General features: G+C 42.6%; 2 protein-coding genes across 3 annotated transcripts in view; one reads left to right on the top strand and one right to left on the bottom strand.

Annotated features, from left to right (window-relative positions):
- Positions 1 to 5256: 5256 nt before the first annotated feature.
- Positions 5257 to 11086, bottom strand: LOC107976692 (histone-lysine N-methyltransferase SETMAR). Its single transcript, XM_016961027.4, is given in 2 exon segments — positions 5257 to 6410; positions 10754 to 11086. A coding segment is annotated over 1 exon segment (1029 nt). The 5' UTR covers positions 6408 to 6410; positions 10754 to 11086; the 3' UTR covers positions 5257 to 5378.
- Positions 10556 to 15511, top strand: part of UBQLN1 (ubiquilin 1) — a 48348-nt gene continuing 43392 nt past the window's right edge. Inside the window, exon 1 of one of the 2 annotated variants that reach the window (XM_009456778.4) lies at positions 10556 to 11405. In XM_009456778.4, coding sequence (XP_009455053.2) covers positions 11226 to 11405 — 180 coding nt within the window. In that variant the 5' untranslated portion in view covers positions 10556 to 11225. The remainder of the gene's footprint in view (positions 11406 to 15511) is intronic. The other variant, XM_016961026.3, reaches the window with a different exon arrangement.

The following is a 15511-nucleotide window of genomic DNA, read 5'->3' as shown; positions in this document are numbered from 1 at the left end:
ATTTTTTTTATTTTTAGTAGAGACAAGGTTTCACTATGTTGGCCAGGCTGGTCTTGAACTCCCAACCTCAAGTGATCCATCTGCCTCATGAATTTCTTATGTAGAAGTCAGCCAGTAACTTGCCTTATCTTAAAAACACCTTATAGGCTGGGCGCGGTGGCTCACGCCTGTAATCCCAGCACTTTGGGAGGCTGAGGCAGACAGATCACTTGAGGTCGGGAGTTCCAGACCAGCCTGGCCAACATGGTGAAACCCAATCTCTACTAAAAATACAAAAATTCACAGGGCGTGATGGCATGCACCTGTAGCACCAGCTACTCAGGAGGCTGAGGCAGGAGAATCACTTGAACCTAAGAGGTGGAGGTTGCAGTGAGCTGAGATTGCATTGCTGCACTCCAGCCTGGGTGACAGATTAAGACTCAGTCTCAAAACCAAACCAAACCCCAAAACACCTTACAGTGACTTACACTGTAGGGGTGGTCATAAGAAATCTTCAAGTGTTTAAGGAAACACCATCAGTAGATAACTGGGAGAACTATGCAAATGAGGCTACTCTAGATTACTCAGAGGATTTTCTCAGAGGGATAGCTGACTTGTTATGTATATATGCACCTGCGCCAGTTATTCCTACAATGTGAGCCCGCCAATTAAAAGAATGAAACAAAATTTTTCCTAACTTTAGCTGAAATGATCAGTGATATCATATTGGCTCTGGAAGGGATTCAAATCCACCTCACTTCACTGCTTAGGGTTGTTGATTGATATAACTGCCCTAGATTTCCTTCTTGCAGGCCATGATGAAATATGTGCAAATGCTAATACATCTTGCTGTACTTGGATATATTCCTTGGGCCAAGTGGAAAAAATCAATTCATAAACAATGCCAAGGAGGCAGCCGAAGTAGACCCTAAAGCTTTATAAGATTTGTTCAGCCGATTGTGCCTGGAACCCTGGAAAACATGGTTATTAATATTGCAGGTTGGCCTTATCTTGCTACCAGTAGTCTTGTTGACAATAGCCTTATTAATGCTGTATGAAACAAATTGAACAGATTTGGTCTCAGCCTCTGGTGAAGATTCATCAGAGTGACTTAACAGTGTGGCATACTCATGGGAAAGTTTGCCAGAAGTCAAGAAAGTACAGAAACAAGGGGTGGATGTTGAGAGACAATTCTCTATAGGTCTTCCATGATTCTGCACATCTGGTGAATAGAGGCACTGCCTGGCTATAGTGGATAGAACAATGGCTGCCCAAAAATGTCCACATTTTAATCTGCAGAATCTTTGAGACTGGGCACAGTGGCACAGGCCTATTATCCTAGCACTTTAGAAGGCTGAGGTGGGAGGATCACTTGAGCCCAGGATTTTGAGACCATCCTGTGAAACACAGGGAGAACGCATCTCTACAAAAAAAAAAAAAAAAAAAAAAAAAAATTAGCTAGGCATGGTGGTGTGTACCTGTAATCCCAGCTGCTGGGGAGGCTGAGGTGGGAGGACTGCTTGAGCCCAGGAGGTTAGGCTGCAGTGAGCTGTGATCGTGCCATTGCACTCCAGCCTGGGTGACTGAGTGAGATCTTATCTCTTAAAAAAAAAAAAAGAAAAGAAAAAGAAAAAAATAACCTGGCTGGGCGCGGTGGCTCACGCCTGTAATCCTAGCACTTTGGGAGGCCAAGGCAGGCACATCACGAGGTCAGGAGATCGAGACCATCCTGGCTAATATGGTGAAACCCCGTCTCTACTAAAAATACAAAAATTAGCCAGGCGTGGTGGTGGGCACCTATACTCCCAGCTACTCGGGAGGCTGAGGCAGGAGAATGGCGTGAACCCGGGAGGCGGAGCTTGCAGTGAGCCGAGATCGCGCCACTGCACTCCAGCCTGGGTGACAGAGTGAGACTCCGTCTCAAAAAAAAAAAAAAAAAAAAAAAGAAAATAAAATAAAAAAAGAAAAAAAGAACCTTTGAAAATATGTTACCTTACATGCAAAAGTGACTCTGCAGGATGCAATTAAGAATATTAAGATGGGGAGAGAATCTTGGATTATCTGAGTGGGTCCAACATCATCACAAAGATCCTTATGAAGGAAAGAGGGAGGCAGAGAGTCAGAAGAGATATGACAATGAAAGTAGAGGTTGGAGTGATGTGGCCACAAGTCAAGGAATGTGGGCAGCCTCTAGAAACTGGAAAAGGCAATCGATTCTCCCTTACAGCTTCCAGAAGAAACACAGACTTTGATTTTAGCCTTTTCAGATCAATTTTGGACTCCGGATCCCCAGAACTATAAGTTAATAAATATCTGTTGTTTTAAGCCACTAAGTTCATGGTAATTTGTTACAACAGCAGCAATAGCAAACTAATATATTGTGTTTCTTCTGGATAATTGTCTTTTTTTTTTTTTTTTTTTTTGAGATAGGGTCTTGTCTGTGGCCCAGGCTGGAGTGTAGTGGCACAATCACAGCTCACTGCAGCCTCAACCTCTGGGTGCAAACAATCCTCCCATCTCAGCCTCCTGAGTAGCTGGGACAACAGGTGGGTGCCACCATGCCTGGCTAACTTTTGCATTTTATGTAGAGATGGGGTTTTGCCACATTGCCCAGGCTAGTCTTGGTCTCCTGAGCTCAAGCAGTCTGCCCGCTTCCGCCTCCCAAAGTGCTGGGATTATAGGTGTGAGCCACAAACCTGGCCTGGACTATTTTTCCAAGGGTATTTCTATAGTGAACAGTCTTAGAAGATAAAGTATCTTCCTACAAAGCAAAGGGAAGTCATGCTTACTGCCCATTATAAAAGATTTGGGTTCCCCATGTTTAGATTTCCTCTCTTATCATGCAAACCACTGTGTGTACAGGTGTCACCTAGCTCTCTTTGTATCACCTTGTGGAAATTAGGGCTTGGGTAACTGGTGCAAGAAAATGCTGACACGGCAGCCACTGATATTGCTGTAACAAAGACCTTTGTTTCTCATGTAGGAGTCTTGTGTTTACAGTTTGAAACTGATAGCTTGTAAGTGGGGACTCAGATCCTTCACAGTTATTTGACATATTATAGAACTTGGATAAGCCACAGGTTCTGCCTTGACCTTTCAACTCATTGACCATTCTCAAATGGGAAAAAAGGCTGTAAGAATTATTCAAGTGCAATGAATGACGGGAAGACAATACTTTCTTCTTTAAACACCTCTCAGCTTCCAGAAGCGTTATATTTTTCCCCCCAGAAGCATTAGTATCCTCTGGAATTCTTGGATGATTGGCATCATACTACAGATTTTGAAAATTCCTAACCTTCTTTTCTGTGTCCTCAGTAATCACCTAAAATTTCCCCATGGCTCATTTGCTTAGTTTATACATGACGGCAGACTCTTCACATAAGCTAACCTCCTAAGGTCAAGAAACACATTCCAAGTATGTTTGTTTTGAATACATTTGTCCACTGAAATCACCAGGCTTTGAGTTTTACACACAAAATAAGACCAAACCTGAGTCTACTTATCAAAATATATATCCTTCTATTCATATGTTTCCAGGAGAACCAGTCTTAACACTTCTGCAAGATATTCAATGCTTGCCTTAGGGACTGTGTCTTAGGTTATCAGCAGTAACCTGTTTGTAAGAGAGGTCAAAGGAGAATAGTCTTCAAATATTTTCAGGCATTTTCATAAGACCTGAGTAAATTCCAGACTCTTGATAAGGGACGAGTGGGTGAGATGCAGTAACTGAGATTAAGTTTATAATGGAATCCTGGCAAGACTTACCATCTACTGGGAAAAATTCCCTGTGAAGTTTATCTTGAGTATTCTAATAGACTCAGAATTAAAAAGACTTTGAAGTGAAATATCATTTTTGATACTTGATAACATTTGCTACTCCACTTTGTAAGAGGGGAAATAAGAGGAAAGATGCAGATGGTAAAGAGGATTCCACTAGCTCTCTGTACAGCAGTGGTTCTCAACCAGGAGCAATTTTGCCTCCTATGTGACATCTGGCACAGTCTAGAGACATTTTCTATTGTCATGACAGGGGTAGGGTGGGACTGCTACTGACATCTAGTGAGTAAGGATTCTGCTAAACATCCTACAATGCACAGAAAAGCCCCCCACAAGATAAAATGATCTGACCCCAAATGTCAACAGTATCAAGGTTGAAAAACCCTGTAATACAGGAAGGATTAAAAATAGACTGGTGATAGAATAATTCTGTATCTCGACTGCAGTGATGGTAACATAAATTTATGTATGGAATTTTGCATACAGCTACATGCATACAGACACACACATGCAAATGAATGCAGGTTAAAAATATGATACAACCAGTAAGGTCTGTAGTCTAGTTAACGTGTCAATTTCCTAATTTTGATATTATGCAACAATATCAAATGCCACCACTGGGGGAAGCAAGGGTACACAGGACTCTGTTCTATTTTTGCAACTTCCTATAATTACTTCAAAATAAAAAGCGAAAAAACGAATAGAGCCCCAGCCATGTTCTCCAAAGAGGCTGCTATGTCTCCTTACCTTGTGCCGCTGCCAGCCCCCTTTGCTTCTGTGTGTTATGCAGTGCTTGGTACAGCACCAAGAAAACTATGGGATCCTACTTAGCAACTTTTATCCAAAGTTTGTAGTGGCTGTACATATATTAGGTTGGTACAAAAGTAACTGCAGTTTTGTCATTAAAATATGGCAAAAACTGCAGTTACTTTTGCACCAACCTAATAGTTGCTCCTTCTACCCAGTGTCTAAAGTTTTAGTTGGCAAATTAATAAGCACCCATCTTCACCACCACCTCTTCTCCAGCCCGAAGACTCAGAAACAACTGGAACACTTCATTCCCTTTGATTTTGAAGTAGCCCTAGAGATATTTATGAAGTGTTCCAATTGTTCCTAGGCTATGGACCCAATTTGAGACTGGTGTTCTAGGAGAGTTTCTATTCCCCATTATGAACTCTTTCTCAAGACATCGTCCCTCTCAACATGCTTAAAATCATATCCATTCCTTAAGGGCTGGCTCAAAATCATTTCTTTCAAAAGCCTCTGACTTTTCCACCTTCCCCTGCCCCAATGTTTTATTTCTTTGAACTTCTATTGTAAAGCAAATAAGTTCTAAGGCATGTATGTATACATCTATCTTTCTTTGAATTAATCAATCATCTATCTATGTCACTATACTATAAACTTCGGGAAAGACAAAGGAGTATAAAATATGATCTACTGCTCTAAAGGAGTTTCCTCTCTGGTGGAAAACAGGATGGTTCAATAATTCATTTCAACAATAAATGCTCTCATGCCAAGAAATCACACTGGGCACTGTGTGGTATTAGCTTGGTGCAAAAGTAATTGTGGTTTTGGACTGTGAATTTTAAATCATTATAACTAGGCTCAAACACATCTTATTAATCAAAATAGGAACCATTACAACCAACACATTTTTGCCAACGAGAAATAACTTTGTTTATTCCTGTAGCATAAAAATCCATGCTTTGGGATTCAACGAACTATTGGAAAGCATGTTCTGCATCCTGCTGGTTGTGGAAGCGTTTTCCCTGCAAAAAGTTGTCAAGATGCTTGAAGAAGTGGTAGTCGGTTGGCGAGAGGTCAGGTGAATATGGAGGATGAGGCAAAACTTCGTAGCCCAATTCGTTCAATTTCCCAAGTGCTGGTTGTGCAATGTGTGGTTGGGCACTGTCGTGGAGAAGAATTGGGCCCTTTCTGTTGACCAATGCCAGCGGCAGGTGTTGTAGTTTTTGGTGCATCTCATCGATTTACTGAGCATATTTCTCAGATGTAAGGGTTTCGCCAGGATTCAGAAAGTTGTAGTGGATCAGACCAGCAGCAGACCACCAAACAGTGACCATGACCTTATTCTGGTGCAAGTTTGGCTTTGGGAAATGCTTTGGAGCTTCCTGGTCCAACCACCGAGCTGGCTGTCACTGGCTGTCATATAAAATCCACTTTTCGTGGCACATCACAATCCGATCGAGAAATGGTTCACTGTTGTTGCGTAGAATAAGAGAAGATGACACTTCAAAACGACAATTTTTTTGTTTTTCGCTTAGTTCACAAGGCACCCACTTACCAAACTTTTTCACCTTTCCAATTTGCTTCAAATGCCGAACGACTATAGAATGGTCAATGTTGAGTTCTTCAGCAACTTCAGGTGTAGTTCTAAGAGGATCAGCTTTGATGATTGCTCTCAATTGGTCACTGTCAACTTCCGATGGCTGGCCACTATGCTCCTCATCTTCAAGGCTCTCCTCTCCTTTGTGAAACTTCTTGAACCACCACTGCACTGTGTGTTCATTAGCAGTTCCTGGGCCAAATGTGTTGCTGATGTTGTGAGTTGTCTCCGCTGCTTTATGACCCATTTTGAACTTGAATAAGAAAATTGCTCGAATTTGCTTTTTGTCTAACATAATTTCCATAGTCTAAAATAAATATAAAACAAACAGCAATGTCATTAGCAAAAAAAAAAAGAAATGCACATTAAAATGATGTATAACATAACCACATTTATTTAAGAATGTATTCCAATATCAAATGACAAATTCCAACAGTGCAAAAACCACAATTACTTTTGTACCGACCAGCAGTTCCCCAACCTTTTTGGCACCAGGGACCGGTTTTGTGGAAGACAATTTTTCCATGGACTGGGGGTCAGGGGGAGATGGTTTTGGGATGAAACTCTTCCATCTCAGATCATCAGGCATTAGATACTCTTAAGGAGCACACAACCTAGATCCCTCACATGCCCAGTTCACAATAGTGATCACGCTCCTATCAGAATCTAATGCCGCTGCTGCTGCTGATCTGATGGGAGGTGGAGCTCAGGCAGTAATGCTTGCTTGCCTGTCACTCACCACCTCCTGCTGTGTAGCCCAGTTCCTAACAGGCCACAGACTGGTACTGGTCCATGGCCCAGGGGTTGGGGACCTCTGGTATAAATGATGATTAAGACTTGATCCCTGTTTTCAAGGCCTTTATCTAATAAATGAGATATGCACAGACGTATGATACAAGACAGAATGTGGTGACATCAAAAAGTAATAAAGCTATATGGGAATACAGAGGATTTAAAGACTATTTCGGATCCAAAAAGGGTTATTAGGGAATGTCACATTTGAGTCTTGCAGGATGGGTAAAATGATGGGGTCAATATAAGGGGGAAGAATTTCTACTTGCAGTTGAAGCTGGAAAGTGCAAGACATGCTTGGAGAGCTTAGCTGACCAGTTTGGTTGAGGATAAGATATGAGTGAAGAGCAAGGTCTTTGGTTTACAGAAGACCCTGGACACCATGCCACAACGTTTAGACATTACTCTTAACACTTTGGTGACAGTGACTGGAAATTTTCAAGCAGGTGTCATAATCAAAGCTTTGTTCTAGGATAACATATGGCATCACTGGAAAATAAGAGTTGAGGATGGAGACTTTAGATTGAGGCAGAGGAATCTGTAGGAGGTTATTGCTGTAATCCAGGCCAGAGTTAATGAGGGTGTAAACTAGACTGGTAGCAGGAGAAAGTTTCAGATAATAGAAGCTGTGCTACAAGTGATGAATGGTCAAGTGAAATGTGCAGGTAATTATGACGGAAGGTCAGATTCTGTAAGCTTGGGTATTCAAGGAGTTTCAGAAAGCAGGTAGCAATAATGGGTACAAGGAGGTGGGTGTAATGACTTGAAGGAATGATCAGAAGTAAGAAAAGTATAATGTATAAGTGCTTCTAGGGATGGTCATAAAGGTATTTGACTGGAATGGAGCATATATATTGAGAGCAACAGGAGTCAACACTAGGAGTTACCTGTGGAAGGCCTAGTTAGGAAGCTCTGGGCTGGGCGCAGTGGCTCACACCTGTAATCCCAGCACTTTGGGAGGCTGAGGTGGGTGGATCACCTGAGGTCAGGAGTTTGAGACCAGCCTGGCCAACATGGTCAAACTCTGTTTCTACTAAAAATACAAAAATTAGCTGGGCGTGGTGGTGCATGCCTGTAATCCCAGCTACTCAGGAGGCTGAGGCAGGAGAATCGCTTGAACCCAGGAGGCGGAGGTTGCAGTAGGCCGAGATCATGCCATTACCCTCCAGCCTGGGCGACAGAAAAAAACTGTCTCCAAAAAAATAAAAAGCTTTGGCTTTATTTTCTAGGCAGTGGGAAACTTATGATAGATTTTTCAGTAGCCTAGTAACATGATGAAGTCATGTTATTTATAGCACTTACATGACATATGTACTACCTCGTATTAAAGGTATGCTCCTGGACACAAGATTAGAGGATTAAAGTTTGTCAGAGATACTCAATGAATTCTTATTGAGTTGACTGAATCATTTTGTCAAAAAAGAATTATTCTATCATGTGAATAATAACCTTCTATCAATATACTTGAACTCTGAATAATGGATTTTCTCAAAATGGGACTTCTTCAGTTGGAGCTGGCTCATACTGGCTTGTGAGGGCTTACTGGTAAAATTTCACGTGTTTTGTGAGGCAGAGGATCTCAAGTTGGTAACCATTTGCAAGTATTTACATCAAGGAAATTGGCAAATGTAATAAAGTTTATTTTCAGGAGGACTGGTTATTAGTCATTTACCAGGACATCACTGCCAGTCTCCCTCCTATCCCTCACCCCCATCATCCAACTATCACTTCAAGTTTTTTGACGGCAGAAACTGAGTCTTATTATTCTTGTATGCTCAATATAGTATTATACAGTATTAGGATACTGTGATAAAATATGTTCTTAAAATTTTCTCCAGACAGACCATTTAACAAATAAAAACCATTCGGAAGAAAATGCCACAAATAAACATCTAGACCTGGGGTTGGCAAACTATCTTCTGTAGGCCAAATCAGATCCTATGTCTGTTTTTGTTTTGCAAGTAGAGTTTTTAGTAAACATAGCTATGATTATTCATGTATGTATTGTCTATGGTTACTCTGTGATACAAGGGCATAGCTTAGTGTTTTAGACTGAGATCCTGTGGCTCACAAAGCCTAAAATATTAGGTTGATGCATAAATAATTGCGGTTTTTGCAAATTTTTTTTTTGGCACCAACCTAATATTTACTATCTAGCCCTCCCAGAAAGTTCACTAATCTCTGATTTACACCATAGTGCCCCTACCTCCGATTCTCATGCAGGTCAGGATTATATCTAAAAAGTGCCATAACAATGGATAACTATATGGTATCTTCTTACAGGTAAATCTTATTACCTTATAGTGTCACACACATCAAACATTTTTAGACAATAATGTAGACACAGATAATTGCAAAGTCCATAAATGCAGGGAGACAGACAGACACACACACACACACACACACACACACACACGGTATTTGTTGGAGAATCAAGGGAAAAACCGTATCTCTAAATGGTAGGGAGTGAAGTCTTCCTGGGGCATGTGATACAGGATGAGTAGAAGTTAGACAGGTGAAGGCAAGGGGAAAGTCATTCTAGGTAGAGGAAGGCAGCCTAGGCAAAGCATGCAGGTAAGACACAGCATGACAGGGAAAAACAGGTAATGAGGAGCTAATGAAGTTGAGGAGAAATTTTATTTAGACATATGGAAGAAATTCCAAATGATTGGTTATCCAGTTGTGGCACTTTCTAGCTTTAGAAGCAGTGATTATCTCACACCTGGACATAACCAAGTAGTCATCCTTCATTAAGCAGAAGGCCTTGTTATTGAGCCATGCTGCCAGAAATTTAGGTGATATTAAATGATGTCTATACTGAAATCGATACCCTCAGAATTCTCTTAGACCCAGAGTCCATAGAGCTCTGCTAAAAAGTCGTGTTTATGTAACAGTATTTATTCTCAGAACAGGGTTGGACGGCTTAGGAGCAGAAACGCAGAATGTATCTTTGCGGATTTGGGTCACAGTGGGCTGTCAGGATTTAAATTGTGCAACATTGATTAATAATGGGCTGGTTTGTACATTCCTTGCAAGTCATCTTTAAAAGCCAATGACGTCATTTCAAATTAGGATTCTCAGAGATAACTTCTCTCTGTATTACACTGAAAATAATTTTGGAACTATCCTTAATGCCACTTAAAGCCTGAAATTGACCAGTAACTTAATTTGATAGAATATAAGGCGAACACCTCAACTATATTAAATTGTCCCATTTGGGTGGACACTCCTCGGGCACCCTGTTCCGCCCTACACACAGATAATCTGGGGGCGCTCGCGCACAGCTGTCATCGTAGCAGCAGAGGCCACTGTCAATACAGGTCGCCTGACTGATCGTCTGACCAAACCGGGCTAACCCGAGGGCGGTAAATAAGCTCTGGCCATGAAGCAATGACTCCGCAGGATTGCGCAGGGCAGTCACGGGCGTTTACTCCATTTTCTGTTCGTTGTGCTGAGGCCTTTCCACCATTAACTTACCCCAACTCCCCCGCATAGGGCAATACGACCCCTCCAAATATCAAACGCTAAGCATATTAAAATAACAAAATACCTCGCCGCTATTTTATCACGAGACCCTCCTCCCAGCGGGGAACGCAGAGTAGACAGAGAGGCAAGGGAGGGCAAGGCGATTGTGACAGCGCGGAGGGGTGAACACGGCCCAGCTGGGCATGAGGTAAGGTGGGGAGACTACCTGGACAGCAAGCGCGCAGGCGCAGCCGCGGCCGCAGGGCCCACTGGTCCCTTTCTAGTAATTTCGCTAACCGTGACGTCATCTCGGTGCGCCGTTACAGCGCTTAACTGGAACCTGCGATTTAGTTTTTGGTGAAAGGAGTGGGAAAAAACCATGAACTGACCTACCCCGCCCCATTTTGCTTTTAGTCCTTCACACTGGCTTCGCCTGCACTTTGGGCAATGGAGCGGGAAAGGAAAAGGCACGCAGGCTGAGCTCAAAGTCGCGCCAGCCGGGGATGACTCGGCGACGCCGCCAGGCGCGTTACCCGGCGTGCTCCGCGCGGCGCCGGCGAAGGGACGTGGGGGAAGGGGCAGGGAGGAGGAAGCGGTGGCTGCTGCGGATGTCGGTGTGAGCGAGCGGCGCCTGAACACACGGCGGCTGCCGAGCGCCTGACCCGGGCCTGCGCCAGAGCCTGCACCGAGCTCCGGGGCCCCACACCCGCTACGGTGGCCCTGCGCCCGTTGCTACTGAGGCGGCGTGCTCTGCATTCTTCGCTGTCCAGGCCTGCCGGCTCTGGTGTCTGCTGGCTCCTCCTTGCTCGCCTGCTCCCTCCTGCTTGCCTGAGTCACCGCCGCCGCCGCCGCCGCCGCCACAGCCATGGCCGAGAGTGGTGAAAGCGGCGGTCCTCCGGGCTCCCAGGATAGTGCCGCCGGAGCCGAAGGTGCTGGCGCCCCCGCGGCCGCTGCCTCCGCGGAGCCCAAAATCATGAAAGTCACCGTGAAGACCCCGAAGGAAAAGGAGGAATTCGCCGTGCCCGAGAATAGCTCCGTCCAGCAGGTGAGGCCGCCTGGGGCTCGGGCCGGGATGGGGGTGGCGGCAGGACCTCCGCCCGCCGCCCCAGGAGACCTTTTGGAAGAGCCTGGGAGAGGGGTCGTCCTCGGCCATTCTCCCGGGCGTCGTCCCAAATTAGATCACACCCAAGTTCGTGGGTTTGCGCCTTGGGACACCGCAATGGTTTGTGGCGTGGCGGCGCGGCCTGTTTGTGGGACGGGCCGATGCCGCTTTTCTCGGAGCCTGCCTTCTCTGGTATCCGCCGACCCTCAGCCTCCTCCCCCAGTTCCCCGCCCTCCGTCGCCTCCCCTCCAACTCCTCACAAAGGAAAGGGACCCACCGCCAGGCTCCGGGCGGGGTGGAGGCTGGGCGGGGGCGAGGGTTCGCTTTAGCTCAGGCTGCGGTTTTGTTTCATGAATTAAAAAGGGGTAGGTGGGATCCTCGTTGTTTTACGTGCCTGCTTGTTAAGGTGGGTTTTGGGGTGAGGTGCACGTGTATATTTAGTTCTGCATTTTAACTCCTGAAATCTTTCCCACCTTGCAACCTTTAAAAAAAAATTATGACGTAGAAACTGTTTTTAGCTCCATCTTAAGTAATAGTGATAGTACTAGGTTTAAGGAGAAAAGTGAATGACTTTCTTTCACTGATGACTTGCTCTTTCCCTTTTAGTATGTTTATCATCTCTTAGATGCCAATCATTGGGTAGGTTTTTGTTTGATTTTAGAGGGGCGATAGCGATGTTGATATTAGCGGTTGCAATCAAATAAAAGAAAATCGGAGTTAATGCAGAATATTACTTAAACTTGGTTCAGGAATACAAACCTTGCAGTTAATTAAGATTCTTGGTGGAATTTAACAAATAATTTTAGTGTATTGTTGAATACGTCGTGTTTTCCATAATTACTGACTTAATCTCTGAAGATCGCAAACAACGTGAACAGTTTGTGACAGGAAACAACAATTCCTGAAATGTACCTATCAGTTTCCCCAGGGACAGTAGGTGATTGGGGTATTGGTTTAACGAGTTCCAAAGGTAGTGTATTTTGTGAAGCAGTGAGGTGTGTAACATCAAATGAGAGAAACTTTTACCACCAACAGAATTATCACTTTTGTTTTTGTCTCCCAGTGCTTGTAAAAATTTTCCTTACCATTTTTGTATTTTCAAGCATGCGGAAAGTTGAAAGAATTGGGAAGTGGATACACATATGTCCATCATCTACAATTAGCATTTTACGGTATTATAATCGATTATCAAGTTCATTTAATTTTGGGGAGCAATTCAGAGTAAGTTGCACGTATCAGTAGATGACACCAGTACATGTCACTTCAGCATTGTGAATTTATTTGCCTAAGTTCAACTTCATTTTTTACGTTTTTTGACGTAATTTTGGCAGCAGTGAAATGGATATGGTTGCCATTCCGTGAGTTTTCACAAATGCTTACACCTGTGTAGCCCAAGCTCTTATCAAGATATAGAACATTATAATTGACTAGAAAGTTTTTTCTTGCCTTTTCCCAGTCATTTCAGTCACTTGGCCTTTCCATCAACCACCCAGTTTTTTTTTTTTTTTTTTTTTTATGCCCTAAGTTACAGAGTTGCCTGTTTTAGAACTTAACATTAAATGGGATCCCATAGAGTCTATAGTACTGTGTGTATTTTTCTGGGTAAGGCTTTTTTTCCCACTCAGCATAATGTTTTTGAGTTTCGTCTTTGTTGCGTGTATCAGTAGTTCCTTTCTTTTTATTAGTGTGTAGTTTTCCACTGTATGTGTATACCATAATTAATCTATTCACTGTTGAAGGTCACCTGGGCTGTTTGCAGTTAGTTACTATGAACAGTCTTATACAAGTTTTTTTGTGGTCTTACTCTTTTATCTTTCATGGTTATATACTTAGACTTGGTTTGAGTAGGTCATAGGGCAATTGTATGTTTCAGTTTTGTGAGAAACTATGTTTTAAAAAATGCTTCTGGGCCGGATGCGGTGGCTCACACCTGTAATCCCAGCACTTTGTGAGGCCGAGGCGGGTGGATTGCCTGAGGTTCGAGACCAGCCTGGCCAACGTGGTGAAACCCCGTCTCTACTAAAAATACAAAAATTAGCTGGGCGTGGTGGCAGGCACCTGTAATCCCAGCTACTGGGGAGGCTGAGGCTGAGGCAGGAGAATCATTGCTTGAACCTGGGAGAGGGAGGTTACAGTGAGCCGAGATTGCGCCATTGCAGTCCAGCCTGGGCAACAAGAGCGAAACTCAGTTTCAAAAAAAAAAAAAAAAAAAAAAAAAAAAAAGTAGTGCTGGCTTCAGCAGCGCATATACTGAAAAATGCTTGTATCATTTTACCATCCCGCCAACGAAGATACATGGGAGTTCCTGTTGCTCCATATCCCTGCTAACATTTTGATATTGTCAGTCTCTGTAATTTTAGCTATTTTAGCGGGTGTGTAGCCATATTAAGTTTTAAAGCTCTCGGATCTCTTTTCTAGGATTCCTAATTCATGCCTCCACCATCCTGGGTGCTTTCAGCATTTTACTGCAAAAGATTAGAAATAATCAGTATTTTATAAATAGAAAAATTCCTTTCAGTCAATATATGATGTTATAGCTGTGAGGGTGTTTTTGCTTTTTGTGATGTTAAAATTATAAATTCTGTGAACGCTTTTATTTTACTCCGCTGTAACCAAAGTGAGATTTTTTTTTTTTTTTGAGATGGAGTCTCTGTCACCCCCCAGGCTGGAGTGCAATGGCATGGTGTCGGCTCACTGCAACCTCCCCTTCCCGGGTTCAAGGATTCTCCCGCCCCAGCTTCCCTAGTAGCTGAGACTACAGGCGCATGCCACACCACACCCGGCTAATTTTCCTATTTGTAGTAGAGACAGGGTTTCACCATGTTGGCCAGGCTGGTCTCGAACTCCTGATCTTGTGATCCGCCTGCCTCGGCCTCCCAAAGTGCTAGGATTACAGGCGTGAACCACCGGGCACCCGGCCCAGTACGAATTGTTAATAGATAAAATTAAAGTCTTTCTGAAGTAGCCTTTTCTGATGGTAGTTTATTTTTAAATTCTTGATCATTGTTTTATGTTGAAGCAGAAAATGTGATAAAAATTGACGCTTGCCACCACACCAGAGAACCTGTAGACAAGTTGGGCTTTGTATATGCAAGGGAAACAGATACAGGAAAATGTGGAAGAAAAAGAAAAGCAGTTTTCAAATGACCTATTTGTAAAATCTACTTGAAGCACAAAAGATATGCCATTTTATAATTTAAAAAATTTAAAGGGTTTGATTGAAACTGTTTGTTACAAATGAAAATTTGTCATTAAAAATACTTAATGACATTAAAATTCCACTGAAAGTGTCCAGTTAGAAATTGGGAAATATTTAGTCTTTAAAATTTGTACCTAATTTTGGAGGGTCAGAGGGTAAGCCGAAGACCTCCAGAGGATAATATTGAAGGCTTATGCTCTACATCAGACAAATTCCGTTTTCTATAAGTTAAAATTTCTTTCAATAAGTATTTCTATGTAATGTAGATTCCTTAACACATTATACCAAAATGCTGTTTATATGAACATGCTGTAATAAGTGATTAGATGAAATTACGTTAAACTTCTTGGGTAACTTGTAAGGTGGTAATTTATTTTCCTATTTTTCCATTGGTTTCTCGTCGTGAGTACCAACAGGCAGAAACAGGTTGCCTTAATTTTTTACAGTGCTATATACATTTGGTATTTAATAATGTTACTTGTTCAAGGTTACTAATAAAGCTTAAGCTTTTTTCCAATTTAGAGTGAAATTTATTATTCACGGAGCACTCAGAATCAACTGAGTAACATAAATTTTTACTTACAGGTTGCTAGAATAGGTAGTGAGAATATAAACTGCACTGTGTACATTCCAAGGTACTGTCATTAATAGAGATTTTTGTAATACAGGTTTTGAGTATCCCTTATGGGAAATGCTTGGGACCAGAAGTGTTTGGGACTTTGGATTTTCTTTTTTTTTGGATTTTGGAATATTTGTATATACATAATGAGATATCTTGGGGATGGCACCTAAATATAAACATGAAATTCAGTTATATTTCATGTACATTTTATGCACAGACCCTAAAGGT

Source organism: Pan troglodytes, chromosome 11, assembly GCF_028858775.2.
Source record: "Pan troglodytes isolate AG18354 chromosome 11, NHGRI_mPanTro3-v2.0_pri, whole genome shotgun sequence".
In the NCBI taxonomy this organism is placed as follows: domain Eukaryota; kingdom Metazoa; phylum Chordata; class Mammalia; order Primates; family Hominidae; genus Pan; species Pan troglodytes.
The sequence above is the reverse complement of the archived record's forward strand: the minus strand, read 5'-3'. Positions and strand labels throughout refer to the sequence as shown.